This window comes from Asterias amurensis, chromosome 14 (genome assembly GCF_032118995.1).
Source record: "Asterias amurensis chromosome 14, ASM3211899v1".
Lineage (NCBI taxonomy): Eukaryota > Metazoa > Echinodermata > Asteroidea > Forcipulatida > Asteriidae > Asterias > Asterias amurensis.
In genome coordinates this window covers 11,479,380-11,504,685 of record NC_092661.1, presented here as the reverse complement: position 1 = coordinate 11,504,685, position 25,306 = coordinate 11,479,380, and the positions used below count along the sequence as shown (strand labels likewise).

At 40.0% G+C, this 25,306-nt stretch overlaps 1 protein-coding gene across 1 annotated transcript in view; it reads right to left on the bottom strand.

The window, feature by feature from the left end:
- Nucleotides 1-25,306, bottom strand: part of LOC139946948 (cation-independent mannose-6-phosphate receptor-like) — a 53,668-nt gene that overhangs the window by 2,885 nt on the left and 25,477 nt on the right. The window contains exons 21-45 of the mRNA XM_071944736.1: nt 24,636-24,861; nt 23,792-23,926; nt 22,978-23,066; nt 20,813-20,972; nt 20,021-20,069; nt 18,230-18,374; nt 17,589-17,721; nt 15,868-15,993; nt 15,115-15,383; nt 14,547-14,753; nt 13,714-13,857; nt 12,958-13,125; nt 11,505-11,709; nt 10,841-10,920; nt 9,004-9,164; nt 7,888-8,012; nt 7,099-7,237; nt 6,900-6,974; nt 5,606-5,689; nt 4,588-4,796; nt 3,848-3,954; nt 3,513-3,592; nt 2,130-2,288; nt 1,119-1,194; nt 99-277 (exon numbers count right to left, since the gene is read on the bottom strand). Coding sequence (XP_071800837.1) covers nt 122-277; nt 1,119-1,194; nt 2,130-2,288; nt 3,513-3,592; nt 3,848-3,954; nt 4,588-4,796; nt 5,606-5,689; nt 6,900-6,974; nt 7,099-7,237; nt 7,888-8,012; nt 9,004-9,164; nt 10,841-10,920; nt 11,505-11,709; nt 12,958-13,125; nt 13,714-13,857; nt 14,547-14,753; nt 15,115-15,383; nt 15,868-15,993; nt 17,589-17,721; nt 18,230-18,374; nt 20,021-20,069; nt 20,813-20,972; nt 22,978-23,066; nt 23,792-23,926; nt 24,636-24,861 — 3,507 coding nt within the window. The 3' untranslated portion in view covers nt 99-121. The remainder of the gene's footprint in view (nt 1-98; nt 278-1,118; nt 1,195-2,129; nt 2,289-3,512; nt 3,593-3,847; nt 3,955-4,587; nt 4,797-5,605; nt 5,690-6,899; nt 6,975-7,098; nt 7,238-7,887; nt 8,013-9,003; nt 9,165-10,840; nt 10,921-11,504; nt 11,710-12,957; nt 13,126-13,713; nt 13,858-14,546; nt 14,754-15,114; nt 15,384-15,867; nt 15,994-17,588; nt 17,722-18,229; nt 18,375-20,020; nt 20,070-20,812; nt 20,973-22,977; nt 23,067-23,791; nt 23,927-24,635; nt 24,862-25,306) is intronic.

The window sequence follows — 25,306 nt, the reverse complement described above, 5'->3', positions numbered from 1 at the left end:
TATCAAATAAATAATCGCATTAATCCAGAGGTCGTTGGTTCAAATCCCTCTCTGGTCACTTTTTCTATGTTGAACCCCCAAAAAGCTGCGCCACTCACCTTGTAAATTGTAAACAGCACATTTAAATGGACGGCAAGATTTCCTCATCGCTATCATCTCGATATTCCAAGGGATTGCTTTGTCTGTTATCTTTTAATAAATCTTCATCTTCTTCGTCGCTGAAAAGAGTTCTGGAGTTTGTACCTAGAAGCGATTCTTCTACGTCTCCGTTGGACAGCTGTGTAGGATGAAACATTAATTCAACATTTTAAAATGTCCATAGATTTACATTAAAGTTACAGAGTTTGAAGATAATGATAGTGGAAAGCTTCCCTTTAAATCTTACTTACTGAGGTGCTGTAGTTTTTGAGAAATGTCATGAAAATATGTTTGTAAATGATTAAAATAATTTTCGTCTCATGAGACGAAAATGATTTTCATGACATTGTTTTACTCATTTCCCATAAAACTACAGCACCTGAGGGCGTAATATTTTCAAGGGAAGCTTTCTACAATCATTATCTTCAAACTGTGTAAGTTTAGTGTAAATCTGTGGACATTGTGTTTTTTGTCCTACAAAAGTTACATAGACCCTTTAAGTAGTACTCCACAATTTTAAGCTCACTAAAAAATGAGCATATTTTTTTATTACAAGTTTCAGATGGTACTTGTTACATGGAATTAAGACTGGTAACCTTACTCTGGTCATAAGGTTAAGAAGACCGAACTCAAGCTCTGGTGCTTCTGTTCAGCAGAGTGTGGGTTCAAATCCCAGGCATGACACTTGTGTCCCTGAGCAAGACACTTAACTTTAATTCTCTCCACCCAGGGGTAAATGGGTACCTGTGAGGGCAGAGTTGGTTCTTGCCAAGTAGTAGCGCCCAGTAGCGCATTTGATGCACAAGGCTGTATACTGCCCAGGGAGCTGAGATTGTTTAAGGAATGATTTAAGGCCCAGTGACCAGGGGTAATAATGTTGAAGCGCCATGATTGTCACTGCATGACGGACCTGAGCGCTATATAAGAAGCCACGAGTATTATTATTATTATAAATATTATCACACCCACGTTGTACTTACTTGAGAGTAGGAGTAATTAGGTACTTTGGAGTAAGCCCCTGGAAAGAGACCTCTAATTCTATAGAAGGCAGCAGACCTGAGGATGCACAAAAAAACACAATAGTGGTTAGAATGCTTCTGTTAGATGGCAACTAAATGACAGATCGGTGGCAAATATGTGGCAGCTAGGTTGTAACTAGGTGATAGCTAGGTGGCAACTAGGTTGCAACTAGGTGATAGCTAGGTTCCAACTAGGTGGCAACTAGGTTGCAACTAGGTGATAGCTAGGTGGCAACTAGGTTGCAACTAGGTGATAGCTAGGTTCCAACTAGGTGGCAACTAAGTTACAGCTGGGTTATAGCTAGGTGGCAACTAGGTTGCAACTAGGTGATAGCTACATAAAGTAGCGCAGGTCGTGCATGACAACATACTGCGCTGCCGTCTGCCTACCCATAACACATTGTGGTTCTGAATCGCAATAAACCTTATTCGCAATTCAGCTATGCAGCAGCAACTACAGTTGATAAGCCTCCCAAGTTGTTGTATCATTATTAAATATTCCTAACAACTTGTTCAGTTCGTTATTACTATCTATTGTAGGTGGCAACTGGGTTCCAACTAGGTGATAGCTAGGTGACAACTAGGTGGCAACTAGGTGGCAACTAGGTGGCAACTAGGTGGCAACTAGGTGACAACTAGGTGGCAACTAGGTGACAACTAGGTGACAACTAGGTGACAACTATGTGGCAACTGGGTGATAGCTAGGTAAAAGCTAGGTGACAACTGGGCGGCAGTTCCCGTTTTTCTCCCTCCAGAAGAATCAAACACTTTCGAACTATGGTTGTGCTCCCTGGTCATGTATGGGTCAATGTGGCTGATTGCCAAAAGTGCAGTTGCATCACTGCCGCTCAAACATGTTGTACATGTAGCTGCTTCCTTTGCAATTTAGCTTAGCTTCGCAGGTGTGATTAGCCTCCCAAATTGTTATTAAATATTCCTGACAGAACTTGTTCAGTTCGTAACGGAGCTTACCTTCTCTCTGACTTGTGGAATATAATGATGAGAATACAGAGCACGACGATGCCAAGGAGAATCCCCATTACGGCAGGCACCTTGGAGGTTTTCTTCCCCCCGGTAGCACCTCCTTTATTATCCCCGCTCTTTCCTCCGCTTGGGCTTTCTGTCTGTGCCCTGTGGATTAAAGCATTCATTGTGTCAAGCATAGGTTTCAAAGATGGACTCAAAAACATTTTATTACGTTTACCAAAAATCGGATGCTGTGGTTATCTGGGCCCACTTTCATAGAGCTGCTAAGCACAAAAATTTGCTTAGCATGAAATTGCTCCCTTGATAAAAACAGGATTACCAACCAAATTTCCTTTTGTTGCATATTGCTTGTTACTGGTATACAGCTGTTGTTTGCTTATTTTGAAAATCATGTGGACATTTGGAAGAAATTTCATGCTAAGCAAATTTTTGTGCTAAGCAGCTCTATGAAATTGGGCCCTGGTATATGTTCTAGTCAAATTTTCTTTGTTCAACCCAAATTATAGTCCATGTTATGTTTCCACATACATAAAAAAAGAAATTGGGTGCAGCCATCTTTTTGTTCTCCCCTAAATCTTTGAAAATGAATCAAGGCTGGAATTTAACGTAGTCAGGTCCTGTTTTGTTGTATAAAGAATAGGCATCCAAAAATGTTAAAGTACACAGGGATTGATAACAATAAATTAATTCATACTGTAGAAATTTCATGACAATGTGCATAATAATGATAATATTAATAATACTTAGTTCTTATATAGCGCTTTATCAAAATCAATAGCATTTAACAAGTAACAGAAAAATTTACAAGATAAAAACAGTGATAAAATTAGTCTTGTAAAATACATAAATGAAAAGACAACAATGATGTAAAGTATTCAATTTTGTTGCACAATATCATCAGTACTCATAACTGGACATAACACTATCATTAACAGATAACATTTGAAAACAGTACAATAATTTTACACAGAAATAAAACAGTGACAACATTAAATTTGGTATGCAATATCATCAGTGATCTGTCAACAGATACAGTTTGCATACAATCTGATAATTTGTATCATCTTAAAATGATAAACAAACGTGTGACAGTGACAAAAGAAGCAAGCCTTGTCAAATAAATAAATGAAAAGGCAACTATAATCATTCAATATTCAACATCATTAATCTAAAATGCACAAAATTCATTGTTAATAGATATTATCAGGAGACTTTGGAACACATATTTTATTCCTTACTGCTTGAAGCCTCTTGCCAAGAGTGTGACAGTTTCAAAAATGGATGCAGCTTGAGGGAAAGCCATGGTATAAAAAAAAGAAGACTGAAATATTTCAAAATCTTTCTTTTTATCTTCGTCTTTCAACTTACCCTTTGCTGCACAACACAGACGTTTCCCACATGAAGTGATACTGGCAATTGCTGGACTCAAAATAGAACCTTGGGGCACCCTTTAAAGATACAAAGAGGTTTTGAAGAATTAAACAATTATAAACAACATGTTTAAAATACTAAGTCCGTTTTTTAATTAGGGTGTTTTAAGTTTTCATGACATCACATGATTTCAGTGTACTTGAATGATATGGTGTATATCTAGAAATGTATTTGAGTTGTTACTAAAAGAAAATTAATGGCCTAACGTCCAAATATTGAATGTACAAATACTCTAAAAACAATTGTTACAACAGAAAGATTTTAACTCTCACCAAATCAACATTCGGGTCACATTTGAAGATGATGGTGCTCTCCACATCCTGTGTGTTTTCCTTACCGCAGGAGTCTGGGTTCCTGATCACCATTTCTAAGATCTCATCTGTAAACACCAAAACGGGGATGGGATCGATTAAAAAATGAAAAATCCTGAAAGTTTGTAAAAATGTCCTCTTGGTGTGGAAATGAAGTTTCTTGAATGTACAAAATGTTACATTTAGGAGGTATACAGAACCTCTACATCATTTCAAATAGATATATGAAAGTCTTATTATCTATGCGATGGCAAGTGGGTGCCTGCCTGTACATGCTACACAATGGAAAGTCCCGATGGATAAAAAATGTCAGCCATTCGGCTGTCAACAGAAAAATTTAGGAAAAATATGAAAATGTTCTGTGTGTTAAAAAAAGTATGCCATAAGTATGTCCAAAACATGTTTGCGTTTAAACACATCATTCAGCGTGAAGTGGTGCACAGATTAATTTTGTAGCACATTTTATAACAAATGTTTGACTGTTCTCAAAACTTTTCAATAGCGCCCCCCCCCCCTGTTGAACATCACATCGAACGAAAGCTCAATAATCCAGGCCGATCAAGGGTAGTATATATCGATGTTGTAGTTTTTTAAGTTATGACTGTTTATCAAAGTCCAATTTGACGTGTTTTTGGTGGTCGCTAGCGCCTGCTGTGTGCACCAAAGGGTTAATGGGGGATTGAAATGTAAAATGTTTTTACCTTGCATGAAAAACTTCTTTTGGGAGCTCTCCCCGATGTTCCTGAAGAAGGAGTCGTCCTTCTTGCTCTGGCAGACCGCTGCCGAGGTGCAGACCCCGCCCGTATCGCCTCCCTTGGAAGCCCCGCCCGAGTCCAGATTGATGTAATAGATGTAGACGGAACTCTGCCCGTACATTTCATCGCGCTCGTCCCCCTCAGCTTCCCAATTTCTTGAGAGAACAAAAAAGAAAGAGGAAAGAAATGAACAGACAACCTTGGGCTTGTCATAGCCATATCTGTAACGTAAAGTTTGCCGAATTATAATCATGAAAACATTTTAAAAAATATATTTATACTGTGCTTAATACTATGATTCTAAGCTAAGTTTTTGAAATATGAGACCAATTCCTTTATATTAGACCATGTAGTACAGGGTGCTGTGGCGCAATATGCAGCCAATCAAACCAGGGCTAACCCCTTCTCTTTTCGATAAGTGCACTGGGCTCTTTGACATGAATTACACAACACAAAGAAGCTACAGCTTTACATCCCAATAATGGTGAAGTGCCTTGCTAAGGATGGGGACTCAAACCCACACTCTGCTGATCAGAAACACCTGGGCCCAATTTCATGGCTCTGCTTACCGCCCAATTCTGCGCTTATGATCACAATTCACCGCTTACGTCCCGAGCGCCGAATTTCTGTGTTAGCCTTGTAAGCGTTAGCGTAGAATGCCTAGTACACAGAGTACGCACCCGCAGAAGCCAAAATACGCCGCTAACCCGTAAAATACGCTTGCCGTAAGCACAGAATTCCCTGCTTCCGTAAGCGTCGATTCTGTGCTTACGGTAAGCAGAGCCATGAAATTTTGCCCAGGGCTTGAGTTCTGTGCTCTTTTCTGCTTGGCCACTTTGTACACACTGTTTACAACTACAGTGAACCCTCATGGTTACGGGATAATGCCCTCCTTCAGGCAACGGCAGAATTCTACAATGCACTACTGTACTTCACACAAAAATAATAGATTGACTTTTCCTACCTTTTCTTGATGAGAGGTGAAAGGTCAAAAGTGTTTCCTGTCTCTGGGTCTGTGACTTTGTTATCTTTAAGCTCCACAGCGACCCTGAAAATATAGATTTGAGCTTTTATTATTGTTAGCTATTATTATTCAATAATTATTCGTTTATTCGTTTTTAATAAAATAAAAAAATTGCTGCCAGCAGCAGAATTACTTGAACAGTTACAAAATTAAAAGTCTGAAGTAAAACATTATAATTATAATTTTAATGACATTAAATCTATTACACACAAAAACACAGATGTTGATTAAACTGTAGAGGTAATAAACGTATAGGAAAAAAAAAACATGGAATATTACACAAACATTGAACAACAAATGATCCCTGAACAGTCACAATGCACGTAGGGAACCATCGCTATAATCATTAATTGTTGATCGAACGACTTTCATTTACCCATTTTTTCTGCGTTTTATTCTCTTGTGTCTTGTAGTGTTTCTACTTTTACGACTTTTGAACCGAAGTAAGTATCAACATTGGGTTTTGACAGAAACATTGACTATGCTCTTTTTTATGTAAAAATAGAAAATGACCTGGGTCAACAAATGACTCATTTTACTTTATCGTATCACATAACAATATAATTTGTAAAGCTGCTGTCTGTTACATAGGAGTTTTAGGTGTAATTCAATCCTCCGAAGCAATTTGGTTAGAATGAACAATTCAATTCAGTAACATTTGTTTCAATGCTGTCAAGGCGGGAAGTAGAGGCAGGAAATGGAGCTCGGTGATGCGTGGTAAAACTGGATCCTGCTTTGGAGCCTTGGGGTAGTGTGTGGGGAGTGTGTGCTCACTGAACTGTGTCAAACACAGGGGATAGTGAGGGTGTGGGGCCTAGGGGACTGAGGGTATAGAAGACCCAAAGCAGTCTAAATAAATACCCAGGTCAAAATTCCAGTTGAACCCAGTTAACTGGGGTCAACTGGTTCAACTGGATAGTGACCAAACTCGTCCATTTTCCATATTAACCAACTGGTTTGGACTAGGTTTAACTGTGTTCAACTAGGTTGAAATTCTAAACCAGTTGGTGTCTGTCCATTTTCCATATTTAACCAACTGGTTTTAACTGTGTTTAACTAGTTTATCAACTGGTTTCAACTAGTTCCAGTTAAACCCAGTTTAACTAGGTTCAACTGGAATTTCGACCTGGGTAATGGTGTGGGGCCTAGGTGACTGAGGGTATAGATAGAGAGGGTGATGATTTAAGAGATTCATCTAAGCTATTCCTTTGTGATGAAAATAAACATTAATTACCTTTCTTCACTGCATGCGACCTTCGACTCCCAGACAAATGTGAATTTACAATCTGCCCCGTTGGCGGTGGAAATGCTGTTGAAGAAGGAATAAAAAAATTAAAAAACAGAGTAAGTCTTCTGTGACATGTTGTGCAAGACTTGAATTGTACACTGGACCGGTCTATTCTTAAACATAGGAAAAGATTAAACGACATTACCTTTTCAGTTCAGGAAAGCCAACTTTGTTGGAACACGTAAAGATGATCTCACTCTCAGCATCTGCAGTGTTCCCCTTTCCACATATCCCAGCACTGCCTTCTCGGAATGTCATGTGAATGTTGGGCTTGTCCGAACTCCCTGATCGATTCAAATCAAAATAATCTAATCAAGTATGCTGTATAGACGTATACGTGCAGCGTACTACCATGTGCCTATCCTTGGTGTCATTTTGGGTGTCCAAATCGTATACAAAAATGCACAAAAGAGAGTTGACACCAAAAATTACGGGCAGTGGACACTATTGGTAATTACTCAAAATAACTATTAGCATAAACCCTTTCTTGGTAACAAGTGACGGGGAGAGGTTGATAGTCAAAAAACATTGTGAGAAACGGCTCCCTCTGAATAAATGTAGTTTTCGAGAAAGAAGTAATTTCCCACGAATTTGATTTTGAGAACTTAGATTTAGAACTTGCGGTCTCGAAATCAAGCATCTGAAAGCACACAACTTTGTGTGACAAGGGTTTTTTTTTCTTTCATTATTAACTGGCAACTTCGACAACCAATTGAGCTCAAATTTTCACAGGTTTGTTATTTCATGCGTATGTTGAGATACACCAACTGTGAAGACTTGTCTTTGACAATTACCAATAGTGTCCAGTGTCTTTAAGATGCACATGGTAGATAGTGTTTAACATTTGGCTAACTATATCACACACGACTTGGTGAGGGCAGGAGGCGAAAAGAAAGAATGTGTTATAAAATAAACAAAATAAACTGGTACCCACCGTCGGCTCTAAGGAGTTGTGTGTACACCATGCCAAGTGTTTCCAGGGTACCATCAGGTGTACGCCGACATATACTAGCCTCCTTGGGACAGTCCGCAGCTGGTACGCAAAGATTCATGAAATATCTGACAGAAATCATCAAATGTATTCACTGGTTACAAATAAATTCTTTTTCGAATGATAATTTAAGGCTCATATTGCAGCCTTAACATAAAAATTTTCAAAAGCACATGACACGTTTTAAAGGGAAAATACACAGTTGGTAATTACTCAAAACAATTCTTAACTTAAAAACTTACTTGGTATAACGAGCATTGGAGAGCTGTTGATAGTATAAAACATTGTGAGAAACGGCTCCCTCTGAAGTAGCATAGAATTTAAGAAAGAGGTAATTTCTCACTAAAAAATTATCTCTCCAGTGTGTTATGGTCATAGAGCTATATATATTGACTAGAGCGCTAACACCCCGTTATACACGCACTAAGGTTTTGAAGCAGTGTGGGCGCATCCATGTTTATGTACAAACGAATGCAAAAGCTTGAAAGTTTGTACGGCAATTGTACAGCTATTTGCATGATCGTGCGTCTGTTCTTTTTTATGTGCCATCGAAGCAAAAAATGCCGTAAATGTGAACGCACAATCTGCTGATCAGCGCACAAACTAGGAACGTCATGTGCGTCATGATTAAAAGGCGCGTTTTCCTTTTTTTAGTACGGCAACCAATAGTCGAAGTTACGGGTTTTCGTAGCGCGAACGTACGCGAGTGGACAGTTGCGTACGTATACGCACACGCCGAATGTAAAATGATCGTGGCAATGTGTGCTCTCTTAAAATTCCAAATTCACGCAACACACCAAACATGTCTGCGCCCAGGGTGGCTTCAAAACGCAGAGCAAGTTAGCGCTCTAGTCAATATATATAACTCTATGGTTATGGTCTATATTTTCAGGCAAGAACTTAAGTAGAAAACATTTTATCACGTACAAGGGCTGACCTAGATGTTCACATGGTGTAGTCTCTAGAAGACTTTTCAGGCCTAAGAAATAAACACAATTATAACTTTTTTAGAACTCTGAAAACAGACTGAAAGAAAGAAACACTTTTGTTCCAACTCACTCATTCTGGTCATCGTCCTTAAAATGCCAATTCCCAGTTATCTGTGAAAGAGGCTGGAGGTCATATGCCTTCTCCATGTAGGCGAGATCACAGGGCATGCTGACTGGCGGGCAGGCCAGTGGTGTATCCCATTGGAAGGTGTAGTGGCAGGCATCGTCCGACTAATGACAGAAATGGGACAAAAGAAAACATTGGAGAACTTTCTGCCAGGAAGTTACACCACCAACTTTTTTTATTTTTATGCAAGTCGCCAGACACACAAGGCCTGAAGGCCATTTCAAGGTGTGGGCTACAATTTTGTTTTTCCAAAGGCCGTTGCCACCTACTCCTAGGGCTGAAACAGGGTTACCCCTTAACAGACCATACGGATGTAGGCTTGGGTATCATCAATCCAAAGCCTGGACGGTAGGTATAGCAGAAAGCACTACCTCCCCAATTTTACGTAGCAAGTGTCACGACCGGGATTCGAACCCACACTCTGCTGATCAAACAACAGAGCTTGAATCTGCTCGGCCATGACACTGCCACAACTGTCTCTATCTCAGAGGGTGATGGGCGGCAGTGATAAAAATCATGATTGTGAATCATCCATATACAATAATAATAATAATTAACCATTCTTATATAGCGCATAACACATAGAAATCAAACATGTCCCTAAGCGCTCTTGAGAAAAACACAACAGAATACAAAGACAAGATATACTGGGTAACAAACAAAATGGATGAATTAAATATTAAATAAGTGCGTCTTTAAAGCAATCTTAATTCCGGGAGATTGTTCTATAAGGTTGAAGCAGTGTGAACGAAGCTGCGTTCACCATATGATTTGGTCATCACTGGTGGAATAACAAACAACTTTTTCTTATTAGAACGAAGATTTCGAGAAGGTGTGTACAATGGTAACAGCTCTGTCAAATAAGGAGGCGCAATCCATAACCCTGGGTAACAACGGACAACCATTTCACATTTGGGTCGCTTCACCCCCGATCTACCCCGCTAATTCGGGCGTATACTGGGCGTAGCCACCCCTGCTCTGGAGTAGGGGTAAGCGGTAAAACCCTGGGGCAATCTCGTTTGTTGTTATTTGTTTGTTGTTTGTTTGACTAATCTTCCCATCAAGGAAACTCGGCAAACAAGGGATATAACAACAAGCTGGCAACAGCCTATCTATTTCACAAACATTGGTTGGACATCTATGATTATGAATTACACAAATCAAGAAATTGTGATTCATTAACTAGATGATAATATTTTTTCTAGTCATTGTGCAATCAGCAGTTAGCTTGGGGGATTCGTACCCACATTCTTGTGATTGCAAGTCCTGCAGTCTAACCACTTGACCACGGTAACTTAACTCTTGAACATGAAACCAGAACCCTGTGGAGTAGGGACCTTGGCAGTCACAGTGTGAAAGTGCGCCGGGGCAACATAATAATAATAATAATAAATAATAATAATAATAAAAACCATTCTTATATAGCGCATATCACCGTGAGGTCCTGCAACTGTGGGATAAATAAAATCCCAGCGGTTCCCCGGGACTGTACTCGACCGGGGTAAGATATAAGCCCGGTTCATACTTCATGCGAATGCGAAGCGAATGTTGACGTCACAAATTCGCAACAAATTATTCGCAGCAGTTGAGCTCTGCTCTACTCACTTGCGAATATCGCTGCGAAAGGAGGGTCGTGACATCAAATTCGCTTCGCATTCGCATTCGCAGGAAGTATGAACCGGGCTTTACAGTGTGAAACGGGCTCATGTAATGCGTTTTAAAAAGGTACTAGAGTAGAGAATAAAAAATATAGAGAGAAATTTCTTCAAAGGGAACTCACCCCAAAGAATGTGGGCTGATTGAGTGTGAAGCTTTCTGAACATTTGAAGATAATTGTCGTCTCTCTTTTCTTTGTAGCACCTTGGTGATGAAACAAAAAGAATTCAAACAGATGTCATTATATTACATGTGTTACCAAAACAATTCACTTATTCCATTATATTTCATTGATTATTTCACAGGGTAAGAAAAAGCAGTTACCAAACAGACAATAAAAATACAAATACGCTAAATATTAATTTTTAATTTTTACCCATACACCTTTGTGTGCTAGCACTGTATACTCAGCACTTTCCCAAGTCCTGTAAAAAAATGTTTCCTGGGCATATTACTTGGGTGGGATTCGAGCCCACAACCTTTGCAATTCTAGAGCAGTGTCTTACGGACTAGACCACCGAGATTGCCCAGTGGCTAGAGAAAGTTCAAATCCTATGTTTTGGCAGCGGGTACGCTAAAGCGATACAATGACTACACAGTGATTATACAGTTTTTGTGATTATTAATTTCTGGACTGTTTACCAATCTATGACCCTACTTCTAAAATTTAAATCAAAATTTGTGGGTAAATTCTGCCGAAAATCGGACCAAGAGTCTTCCACAAACAGAATTCTCAAAATTTCATTTCTCTGACCAAATAAAAAAAACAGGAAACATTTGTGTCTTACTTCCGTCACACCGTGCCCCATCAGTGTACTTCACTTTCAAGATATGTCCCTCGAAGTAGAACTGCTGCGAGGCCAGCGTGCCCAGTGACCTGAAGACATCAGTGCCCTCCTGCATACAGACTGCCGAACCCTGGCATGCATCTTGCCCGACACTGACCGCGTTACACAGATGCAGTTTGTAGGTCACAAGATCTGGTCCAGAGACCTGAAGATTGAAGTACATGTGAATCTGTTTAGTTTTTGTTGGTGGAGGTGAGTTTTTTGTTTTTTCAAGGACAGATGAGGTTACTTGGCATAATGGGCGTGTTTTCTACTGGAATAAGTTTTTGCATGTGCCCACTTAGACTGGGCCTTGCTACTCCAGATCCAGTGATTCCATTGGGCACAATGATATCATTGGATAAACTTGCACAGTGACATGAGCTTTCCATAGATGCCCAAACAGTACACTCCTATTATGTCCACCGTAGAATTTGACTGCGTATCACTATGTGAAATGAGTTTAGGTCATAGGTGCATGTACACGCCAGCTTGAGGTCGGTCTCTGGCGATATTCACGAGCCTCAAAGTGCAACGCCCGATGTTCAGGCTAGTGCACACTTTGCACTTTTCTCTGTGCCTCGGTAAAAAAGAGCAACTCAGGCTGAGGACATGTTATCATTATTTGGGTCACTGACTGATGGTCGATTTGTGGGAACCGTGAGAATAGTATATATGGGTGCGTTCGATTAGCTTCCCTGGGTTGACCCTGCAGTGCTCATTCGGGTGAGCACCTGACAAGAGCTAATCGAACGTTCACACTCGCTCTCTCGTGGTGACGTCATGCACCTAGGGCCAGCCCGAAGTGACTCGCTCCACAAGCAGGGCACTTGGAGCGTCGAAGCTATTCGAACATACCCGGGGGCAGATCAGAGTCGAACAAGGAAGGCTAATTGAACGCACCCTATATGGGAGATCGTAATGTGTGGCAGGCTTTTATTGCAATCCGACAAGAGTCAACTTGATGATGATGATGATGATGATGAAAATAAAATGATTCATGAAAGACTTAAAGGCAGTGGACACTATTGGTAATTACTCATAATAATTGTAAGCATAAAAACTTATTTGGTAACGAGTAATGAATAGCTGTTGATAGTATAACAAATTGTGAGAAACGGCTCCCTCTGAATTAATGTAGTTTTCGAGAAAGAAGTAACTTTCCACTAAAACATTTGAACTTGATTTTGAGACCTCATAATTAGATTTTGAGGTCCCAAAATAAACCATCTGAAACCAAACAACTTCATGGTACAAGGGTGTTTTTTCTTCCATTATCTCGCATCTTGGACGACCAATTGAGTTCAAATTTTACAGGCTTGTTTTTTCATGCATATGTTGAGAAACACCAAGTGAGAATACAGGTTTTTGACAATTACCAAAGGTGTCCAGTGTCTTTAAGAGGAAACAATACCTGTTCTTCATCGTCTGCCAATGAGCTGAGATCATACTCATACTGCAGAGCATCGTTGAAGTATTTACAATCTTTACCACTAGTTGCCTCGGATGGCGGACACACAGCGTTGGTCAGCCAGGAGAAATGATATGTACAGTCACTGTATGCGTCCATCGTTGGCGTTCCCTTTAAACACAAACATGAGACTATGTTTTTCCATGCACACTATAATAATAATAATACTGGGTTCTTTTATAGCACTTTATCACAACCCTAGGAGCCTATCAAAGCGCTCAGTATTTGGTCCTGCAAGGTATGTAAGTCTTGTCTCAAGGTGTTGGCTTTTTAATACAGCTTTTAGTAAAGCGCCCTCTCTTGGTGCAATGGAACAATGGCATTGAAGTACGTGTATAATCGCCAACGGCTCCAATGAAAGACCAACGCGGAGCATTTTACGCATTTTACGCGACAAATATATTGCTTGGAAAACAAGAAGGATAAATAATTGATACATCATACCGTTCAAAATATTCATAAATCACTGTATTAAATTAACAATGTACATGATTTTGAGGAAATGATAATAAAGGGTGAGTAATTCGTAATCCGTAACACAGCTCGTATTTCTGTAATGATTACGCCAAAATCGGAATGGTTGGCAGGTATGCATCCATGTTTACCCTGTGCATTGTTTGTTTGGTCTAATTCCATTGTATACCCTTTATGAGTCACGTGACTCCGGTCAACGATTGTGACTATTGAACCGTAACTAACCTGTGACGTCCCTTTCTCGCAGAACAACGTAATGACTGAGGAGATGTTGCGTGTTTTATCCTCGGGACAGATGTCTCCGTTGGAGTAGGTGACAGCAACATTTCCTTCGTTCATTGACGGACCGCTCGTAACGATTCCAAGACTCTGAAAGAGGAGGAACAGGAACATTTTAAGATACCGTCATTTCCTGCGGATGAGACGCTTGGTGGATAGAGCACATTACAAGTCTTACTATTATTACTCAAAATCACTGTAAAAATATTCTGAAAATTCTTGAGTAATACTTTAAAGCAATGGACACGTTTGGTAATTGTCAAAGGCCAGTGTTCTCACTTGATGTATCCCAACATGTGCATAAAATAACAAACCTGTGAAAATTTTGACTCAATTGGTAGTCGAAGTTGCGAGATAATAATGGCAGGAAAAAGTGAATAATAATCACAGTAATAGTGGCCATTTATAATGGGTGAATTCTTTCTGAAAGACACTCCCAGCGCAGGAGAGATGCAGAAGCAAATGGCTTTACAACGAGCTACATGTACATAGATTTAAGCACAAAAAAAAGTTTTCAAATGAGTCTTGAAGCTGGTATAAGAATTGTCTTATCTGAGATTTATTTATCTCTTATTTTTTTAAATTTTATTTATCATTACTATTTTTTTTTTTTGGGGGGGGGGGGGGGGGGGGGGGGTGGGGGGTTCAGATAATAGTGATGGGCCAGAGTGTGATCGGGTTCCCCATGAGTGGCGTGTACGTGGAATGTGAATCAGTTTGGTGTTATATGATCTGAGCTGCCTGGGTGGTGCATGAAGATGTACCAGGCTCTAACCTACCATTAGGGTGCCGTCCTTATCCACACAAGCAGCCGACCCTGGCGGGCATCTAACCCCAGGTATAGGGTTCAAAGGTCGACACAGGTTGATGTAGTACTGGGTGTTGGGACCCTCGCTGGTTAGAGACTGGGCGAGGTAGTAACCCCGATCGCTGACCAGGGGTGAGAGGTCAATCACCCTTGACCCGTTGACCACGTTGCATTGAATCTGAAATTAGTCAATTAGTAAGAGTTCTTTCTAAAGAGGGATGTTTGAGTGTTTTTGGAATGTAGAAACAAAAGAAGATTATTTACTTTGTATTGGCTAAAAATCACTGTAACAAAACAAAAAAAGAACATTTCAGATGCAAGTTTACAATACTTTGAATAATGACTCGCAAAGCCAGTTAAAACATGTTTTAAAATATTACAGCTGAAGTTTATGTCTGTTGCTTTATAGCAGTTAAAAAATCTTCATGTACCGCTGTTTTCAATGCATTGTTTTCTTTGAGGTTTTGTGTCTTTTGAATTTATCTATTTTCTGTCTGATGGCGTTTGGAAAACAACTGTACAGTAATTTGTAAACTTACAAATTGTTCGCAGACGATTGACGTGTGCCAGGATATGTAGTACGTGCAATCCGCAGACTCGTCTACAAACACCGGTTCCCCTATGGCATCCTTCTCCAATGAACACACAAAGTTGATGACGGTACTCCGCGTGAAGGCGTTGTTGTGGCACGGTTCGCCGCCCTCATAGTTGAGAAACAGCGTGCCGTCGTAGTAGTGGAGCTGCGAGTTGAAGGCGCCGCTGTTGAAGTGACGGGGGGTCGCTGCCGAAACTTCAGTCTGGCAAGATCCTGTGGATGATATCGATAAAAAACAACAGTAAGCAACATTTTGTACGGTTTTTATCTGCTTTCATCCATCAGAATGGACAAACTGTCCTTGGGATTTATGAATGATAGATTAAAGACACTGGACACTATTGGTAATTGTCAAAGACTAGTCTTTACAGTTGGTGTATCTCAACATATGAATAAAATAACAAACCTGTGGAAATTTGAGCTCAATCGGTCGTTGAAGTTGCGAGATATTAATGAAAGAAAAAACACCCTTGGCGCACCATGGTCACACGTAGTTGTGTGCTTTCAGATGCTTGATTTCGAGACCTCAAATTCTAAATTACTTCTTCACTTCAGAGGGAGCCGTTTCTCACAGTGTTTTATACTACCAACCTTTCCCTATTACTCGTTACCAAGTAAGGTTTTATGCTAATAATTATTTTGAGTAATTACCAATGTGTCCACTGCCTTTAACACGCGAACACTGACCCAAACTTACCAACGTTACGACCACACACGGAGTCATCCAGTGGTGCACAGACTGAGAAGTTGTACTGGTGTCCCTTATCGCTGTGTACTAGGTACCCATGGGAACTCTTCAACAAGTTAATGTCAAACTTGAACCCTGTTTTTTTTTAATCGAAAAACAACACGCATAAATCAGGAGGTTAGAAACACAGACACATCCAAGGACTGTGGTTTTTTTTTTTTTTTTTCTTCTTTTTTTTTGGAGAGAGAGAGATGCGTTCATTAAGATGACAAGGTATTCGAAAAGGGGAAAAAAGTTTAAGGAACATTACAGAATTGGTTTTTGCTAACAAAACAGTTGTTGGCAGTGTAAACACTTTATGTTATCCACCATATACATAAACTGACAAACCTGTAGAAGTTTGAGATCGATCGGCCATCTGGGTCACGAGAGAATAGTGAAAAACCGATTACAAATTTTGCATTGCATCGATGCCAAAATAAAAATGAATAAAACGCTCACAGAGTGATAAACTCCAAACACAAAGTTAGATTATTTATTTCTCATCAAATATGACATTTCACACAGAACTATTTCAAGGGATGTTTTCTACTATCATCATCATTAGACCATGTAAGTTTTATGTAAATCTGTGATCTTCACGATTTTTGTTTCTTACCAATTCTGCGACGTTTCTTTATGTAAGTGGCAACGAAATTCTGTGTTTTTTCATGCTATATAAATTGTTATGCTGTTTGAATCAGACACCACACAAGTCTTCTTTTTGTAGGCATTCCAAGTGAACACTATTTTAAAGACAACTGATACCTTGGGTTTTTGGAATTATTTGATTGTTTTAATCCTATATAAGTGTAAATATGTACAGTAAAACTAACATGTGAACATTTCAATTGAAAAGGTAGTAGCGTTTTTGAGATATTGAAAAAAAAATGGAGCAGTTACGTCCTCGCAGAAAATAATTCGTAGTTGGAATACACTGGGCTCGACTTTATACCGCCATGTAAAACCACATGCCTGCTCATGACGAAGCAGCGCATTTAAAGCAATAGGACACTTTCGGTAAACAGTATTGTCCAAGGCCCACACTTCGTGTATCACAACTTATATATAAAATAACAAACCTGTGAAAATTTAGGCTTAATCGGTCATCGGAGTCGGGAGAAAATATCGGGAGAACCCACCCTTGTTTCCACACGTTTTGCCGTGTCATGACATGTGTTCAAAATAAATCCGGAATTCTCGATATCGAGAATTGATATTGTTTTAATGGTTTCTCAAAGAGTAAAGCATTTCATGGAATACTATTTCAAGACAAGTCTTTCACCGTTACCATCTGTAAACCCTGTAAGTTATTTGTAAATCTGTGAGGTTTTTGTTTTTTTGGTTTTTTTTCTGTTCCGAAAGTGTCCAATGGCTTGAAGCAAAATGTCAGCTAACACCCATTTCAGACAGGCGCTCCAGAGTCGCACCGAAGTTTGACGTCTGAAACAGTCAAGAGCGAAAGGAGGCGCTAGAAGTCAAAATATTGACTGTTGCAGACGTCGATCTTGTCATGAGCCGAGCCAATGTTAATGTTTTGTTATGTACATATACGCCTGCCTGAAACCAAAATTTATTTGGGTCGACCCAGAGTCGCTCCTATTCTATTTGGTTCAGCATGACTCTAGCATGAAACGAGTGTTAAGACATTTGACCCCTCGTTGGGGAGGTTTGTGTAACGCGAGTCTCACCGGTTGCGGGATTGACTGCCGTGCAGTCATCCGTAACGTCCTCTTGTTCGTTGATGTCACAGGCGAGGTTGGTCAGCCAGATGAAGTAATACTCGCAGTTGTCACTCGTGTAGCTGTACTGGGGTGTGCTCCCCTGTAAGTATATAAAAAGTCAGGATCTCAACATTAAAAAAAAAAAAACATGGTCATAGAGGTGTGGGTGCAAGTCCCGGTCATGACACTTGTGTCCTTGAGCAAGATGCTTTACTAATTGCTTCGCTTCACCAAGGGGTATAAATGGGCACCTGCTAGGGTAGAGGTTGATATTGGAGCGCCACGGCACCAGTGCTGTATACTCCACAGGGAGCTGAGAAAGATTCAAGAGATTTGGGGTTGAATAAAGAAGAATTTACTAGAGTGGGACTTGAGCCAACAACCTCCGGATTAATGCGCTGGCGCTCTACCAACTGAACTACATGTATCTAGCCCTATGTTGACGGTTTCCCTGTTTTGTCAATATCTTTGTTGCACATTAAAGGAACGTTATTCGCCCAATGGGCACTAATGTAAAGAGCATTGATATGTTATTGTTAAAAGTGCTACATAAGAACTAGTTATTATTATCTCTACTTTTTTTCCAATATTTTGGGGACGGTACATACCACTCCTTCCTTGTCACATTCCAGGCTGATGATAGCGCTGCTTTTTTTCCCCCCATCGGAGCAGGGATCACCGGATTCATACCTCAGGACCAGATGACCATTCTCCATGGTCGGCCCCTGACTCACCTCTCCGAGACTCACATATCTACAAATATAAATTATAATAATTCTTTTGTCCTGTTTTTATGAGAGAGATCACCTAAATTCACAAGGCCACTTCAAGTAGAGGGCTTCACTTTACTGATTTGGGATATTGACCCAACTCAACGGCACCTACTCCTGGGGCTGAAACAGGGTCACCCCCTTTCTTTACAGTCTGTAAGGATGTGTTCATGGGAATCATCCATGATAGAGAGCCTATCTTTTAAAGGGAAGGTACATGTTTGGTAATTACTCAAAACAAACATTAACTTAAAAACTGACTTGGTAACGAGCATTGGGGAGCTGTTGATAGTATAAAACATTGTGGGAAACGACTCCCTCTGAAGTAGCATAGATTTTGAGAAAGAGGTAATTTCTCACTAAAATAATAAAAGACTTCTTTTTTAGAAGTCTTTTATTCCTATCTGAAAGCACACAAATTTGTCCAACAAGAGTGTTTTTTCTTTTATCATTTTCTCGCGACTTCGATGACCAATTGAGCTCAAATTTTCACAGGCTTGTTATGTTATGTTTATGTTGGGATACACCAAGTGAGAAGACTGATCTTTGACAATTACCAAACGTGTACCTTCCCTTTAATTGGTTTGTTTTATGAGAGATCGACTGACATCACAAGGTCCAACGGCCACCTCAATGTGATGGTTACACTGAACTGATTTGGGCTGGCGACCCAAAATCAACTGTCACCAGGGACATGTTGCCACCTAATTCCCAATCTGAAACAGGGTTACCCCCTTTACCGTCTGTAAGGATGTGTGCATGGGTATCATCCACTAGTAACCTGGCTGGTAAAGCAGAATGCACTACCTCACAACTATCCCTTCATGAAAATAGTTGTAAATAGTTTTAGTTTTGTAAAACCAAAATAAAGATCAACTGACCAAACAGTCTTCAAAAAAGGAAAGATAACTCTCGGGAGCTTCTGTGACCTGGGCCCAATTCTATAAAGCCTGTAAGCAGAAGTGGAAGTGTCTTGGCCGAGCGGTTAAGAGCACTGAATTCAAACTCTGGTGTTTCTGATCAGCAGAGTGTGGGTTCGAATCCCCAGCCGTGACACTTGTGTCCTTAAGCAAGACACTTAACCATTGCTTCGCCTTTGGATGGGACATAAAGCCGTTGGTCCCATGTGTTGTGTAACGCATGTAAAAGAACCCAGTGCACTTATCGATAAGAGAAGGGGTTCGCCCCGGTGTTCCTGGCTGTGGCTGCTGTATGCGCCGTAGCACCTTGTAAACCCTTATAAGGTGCTAAATAAGTGGGTCTCAAAATTCATCACTGCAATAACCTATCTTTCTGAAAGTTTGTATATACTCAGCGCCTTGAGTACCTTGTTTGGTAGATACGTGCGTCGCTATGTAAGACTTCAATATTATTATTATTTATAAAAAATTGTTTTACAGAGACTGGTTACCAGCAAAAATTTAATCAACTTTGCATTGTTGTAAGTGGTACCCACTCATTTTTTGCTCAGTAAAGTAATTTGCTAAGCAGTATTTTCTGCTTAACAGCTTTATGAAATTGGACCCCGTTTGGAATAGTCGCCATTAACAAAACAATAATTTAACAATTAATGTGTCCAGACGATCAATTAATCATCAAAATAATTGGTGCCTGAAAAAGTTAACTCACTTGTCATCTTTAAACAGACAGGCAGCTGCATTAAGAGGGCACCCTTGACCTGAAAGGGTAAACAGAATAAATTACAAAAAATTAGCTTCAACAAGTTGAATGAATCTTTTCCCAAGTAGACTGAATCTTGCGACCCAATGTAAATTGAATGATCTTGATTGACCAGTGAATGCTAAACTGGTGAAAATGATTAAAACTTCCTTTTGACTGTTGAATCCCGATTCAATGAGACATTCATTTTCAAACAAAATTTATTGTTAAAACTAATGGATTTTTGCTTAAAATGGCCAGGAAAAACCTATAATAACAAACCAGAAATATGTATTGAGCAACAGACAGGCTATACAGTTTTGCTTCTTATTTTAAAGGCAGTGGACACTATTGGTAATTGTCAAAAACTAGCCTTCACAGTTGGTGTATCTCAACATATGCATAAAATAACAAACCTGTTAAAATTTGAGCTCAATCGGTCATCGAACTTGCGAGATAATAATGAAAGAAAAAAACACCCTCGCCACACGAAGTTGTGTGCGTTTAGATAGTTGATTTAGAGACCTCAAAATCTAATTCGTGGAAAGTTACTTGTTTCTCGAAAACTACTCCACTTCAGAGGGTGCCGTTTCTCACAATGTTTTATACCGTCAACCTCTCCCCATTACTCGTAATCAAGAAAGGTTTTATACTAATAATTATTTTGAGTGATTACCAATAGTGTCCACTGCCTTTAAAGTTCTTCACCAAAATAACAACAAGTCACAAAAACAACCTTTCAGTTGTAATGTATTGACATACCCTGTGAGCCTTTTTTATGCAGCAATGAGCGACAGACATTGATGTAGTAGACATCGTTGCCTACTGTTGCCATGGGATTAATGCGGTAGTTATCATCCACTCTTGCCAGTGGGGCGAGATCAAACTCGTGGTCATTGTCACTGTAACTGCATTCTATAACCTAATATACGGATTAGAATGGTTTAAATTAATTTTGAAAAAAAATAAAACCTAAAACGGACTTGAAACTGCGACCTCCAGATTAAAGGAACACGTTGCCTTGGATCGGTCGCGTTGGTCTTTGAAAAGCGTTTGTAACCGTTTGTTATAAAATGCATATGATTAGAAAGATAATTTAAAAGTGGAATACAATGATCCACACACATTTGCCTCAAAATTGTGTGGTTTTCCTTTTACTTTGCGAACTTACACGGTCGGCCATTGATGGGAGTCAAAAACTTGACTCCCATAAATGGCTGACCACGCAATTCCGAGTGATACTTGTGTGGATCATTATATTCTACTTTTAAACATTTCTCAAATTGTGTATTTCAATTACAGATTATTCTTCCTGCGTGGACAAAACTGCCCAAGATTTTGCAGTAACATCTCAAAAACGCTACCACCTTTTGAAATGAAAAGTTCACAGGTTAGTTGTATTGTATATATATCTACATTCATATAGGATTGCAGCAATCAAAATAAAAACAAATATATACTTAAGTAGGATTTGAAACTTTGCATGGTGGAAATACGATATAGAAAGGTTTGCGGTAACACCATGTAATGACTATCTCTAAAGTGTTGGGGTGGTTCTGAAAAGAACCGTTGGTATATACTTAAGCGTAAAACTTCATCTGTGTTGTATTTAGATACAATTTGATTTAACTCTTGATCACAACACTGAAAATAATTTCATACCTGAAATTTTTCACCGACACTTCGGTCTTCATTAGCCTTGCTCAAGGCAGTCGAATTATTCACTCCGAAAAAAGACCGCCCGTATTCACTGTGCATAACATCGCACGACACGATGCCCCCGTACACTATCCGTATCCGACAGCCTTGTAGGGTCTGTGTTGAAGCCACTGACCTTATTACTATAATAAGCGAAGAGTTCCCAAGGTCAGCTCATTACCATAATGCCCGCGAAAGACGAGACATGTTTACATCACACACTACCACCATGGACACTCAGCGAGCATGATAGGGTGCAAAGGTCATGATAAGGGAAGTGCGTGATTGGACGTCAAAATGAATATTTCATTTGCCTCACATCCTGTGTTGTCTGATAGGTCTGACGAAAGATATACATATTCATGGGCTGCATACTAGCATATCCGAGAGCCCCCCCCCCCCATTTTTTTCCACTAGTGGAAATTTTTTCATGAAACACATTAAACCCGGAAGTTACAGACCCGACAAGGCTGTCGGCCTGACGGCCTATGCATGCGGTTAGTAGTACAAGTGTGGATGACTTGTATGCACAGAAGTCGTACGATGTGACAGTGTGTACACGTGTGGGTCATGCGGTGTGATTACACGCACCACGCACAGGGTATACGGGTGGGTTTACAGCGGCATCTTTTCGGAGCGAATAATGCGACTGCCTTGAGCAAGGCAGTCGCAGATCTTCATCAGCAAGGCAGTCGCAGATCTTCATCAGCAGGATGACGCGGATGTTGAACCCGTGACCTTGGGGACACGTGATCCCAAGACCGCGTCATAGACTCATGGGAGCTTGTACCGGCACCCTGTCTCGGTTCAGGGAGGGTTTTGGAGGGTTCTTCAGAGGTTTCCCAACACATCCATATAGAGTCACCTGGCCACCATGTAGACATTTCCAAAGTAACTATTCTAGACAGGGACGCAAGATACTTCTAAAGGGGAGTTAAGGAGGCAACCTACATCAGAGCCTATAAACCCTCCCTGAACCGAGACGGGGGCCGGTACCAGCTCCCAGGAGTCTATGACGCGATCTTGAGATCACGTGTCCGCAAGGTCACGGGTTCACAATCCGCGTCATCCTGCTGATGAAGACTGAAGTGTCGGTCGAAAATTTCAGGTATGAAATTATTTTCAGTGCTGTGATCAAGAGTTAAATCAAATTGTAAATATATACTTTGCCTTTTATAAAAAAAATACATATAAGTTTAAAAGTTTTAAAATAAAAATTGATGGTGTACCTTAAATGGAGGACAGGCAAGTGGAGTGGCCCATTCAAACACATACGTACAGTCAGAGTCTTCATTGATAAACGTAGGCTGTCCATTTCCTGTATACATCAATCGTTATTGGATAAACTTCATTAACTTGCTAAAACACATCATGGCTAACAAATACTTGCCTTGGATCGGATGAGTTGGTATATGACAAGTGTTTAAAACCGTTTGCCATGAAATGCACATGGTTAGAAAGATGTTTTAAGTAGAGTACGTGTATAATGATCATAACACAAATGCGTGGTTTTCCTGTTATTTTTCTTCCACTATTTTCACACAACTTCGACGACTAATTGAGTTCAAATTTTCACAGGTTTTTCTATTTTATGCAAATGTTGAGCTACACCTGGAAGAGAAGACTGGTCTTTGACAATTACCCGAGGTGTCCAGGGGTCGATTTCACAAAGAGTTATGACTAGTCCTAACTTAGGACTAGTCCTAGGAGATATTAAAAACGTACGGCTAGTCCTAAGTTAGGACGAGTAACTCGATCTAACTCGAGATAAGGCCCGGTTCATACTTCTTGCGAATGCGAATGCGAAGCGAATTTGCTTGAATTTGACGTCACAACCCTCCTTTCGCAGCGATATTCGCAAGGGAGTCGAGAAGAGTTCAACTGCAGCAAATTGTTCGTTGCAAATTTGTGACGTCAACATTCGCCTCGCATTTGCATTCGCAGGAAGTATGAACCGGGCTTCAGACTAGTCTTAACTCTTTGTGAAATCCACCCCAGTAGCTTTAAATATAAGAATAAGTCAAAGCAATGGAAGACACTCACCCTTCACTCCCTCATCACAAAAGAAATTGATGGCAGTGGATCTCTCATATGTATTCTGGTGGCAGTTTTTATCACCGCTGGTGTAGTTCAGTTTCAGCGTGCCGTCATTGTACTGAAGATTCTTGTTGAAGTTACCTGCCAAGTTATTCCAAAGAAAAACATCTCTTTTAAACAAAAAAATTGTTTTATTTAAAATCTTGCTGGTCATCAAACCATGGTTCCTTATTAGTGATATAGAGATCCACCGAGTGCATCCTGGACTTGTTTTAAGTTAACTTTTGGGATTGTCACGTGACAATCACCCTCTTTTTCCATAGCTCCGTCTTGAAAGAGCACATACTATTTTGGGTCTGTAATTCTCTCAATTTTTATAGGGAGCATGGCTCTGGCCATGCTCCAAAAACCCATTTATCTGGGAGGGCGAAGTTTATTGAGCTATCTGTCATTTATACATGAATGACTGTGATTTTTAGAGTTCTACTTTGATCGGATTATTTACAGATCGTGTGTAGTTCGTCCGTCTGTGTGTGTAGCATGGAAGCCACATGGTTGACCTTTTTGTGAACTTTTACTGTGCACTGTGTAATCTCCATGTATTGTAAATGCGTGTGTTGTAAATTTTGTATGTTTGCTATGGGTTAAATGAATTAAACCTATACAGGAGAAGTTTATTTTGATATAGACGTCATTGATAGCATTTGCTATTAACTGATTGTATTTTGGCGAATGCTCGTCCTTTATTAGTTAGAGGGCCGGCTCTACTTTATGATAATAATTATTTTGAGTAATTACCAATAGAGTCCATTGCCTTTAATTAAAAAAAAAACAAGAACACAAAACAAACCTGCGATTTTTTCAAAAACCTGGTCAGTCGTTTTCTTCTGGCAAGCCCCGACGTCGGCCCCGGTACAATCTCCCTCTCCGTGGACCAGAGGGCCGCATACGTTGATGCGGTATTCATACGGCGGTACCGACACGACGTAGTCCGCCTGCTCGTTGTGAAGTGCGCTCAGATCGTATTCAAACTCAAAGTTAGGAACTTGGACTTTACATTCCGCTCCAAGGACTCTCTGTTTGTAGAAAGATATTTTAAAACTTATTTGTAATGTTAAGCTTTTAAGAAACATAACTTTAAAATCCCAGAAATAACTTCCCGTTTTAAAGATATTATACAAGAGCCAAGTTCTCGCAGGGACTAACTAGTGGTTAAGTAGGATTTGAAACTTTGCATGGTGGAAATTCGATATGGAAAGGTTTGCGGCAACACCATGTAAAGACTCTCTAAATCAGTTGGATCTCCAGAAGATGATCAGAGCATACTGATCGAAACGTCGAGTTGAAACCGATGGTTCTTTTCAGTCATTACATGGTGTTACCGCAAACCTTTCCATAACTAGTGGTTGTTAAGTGACATATGTAGGGCATGCGCACAGAAGTTGCAGTGCGAACGCCTCTAGTCAGGTCATGTCAAAGCGACCAGCGGCTCATGTACATTACCATTTTCTGATTCCTAGT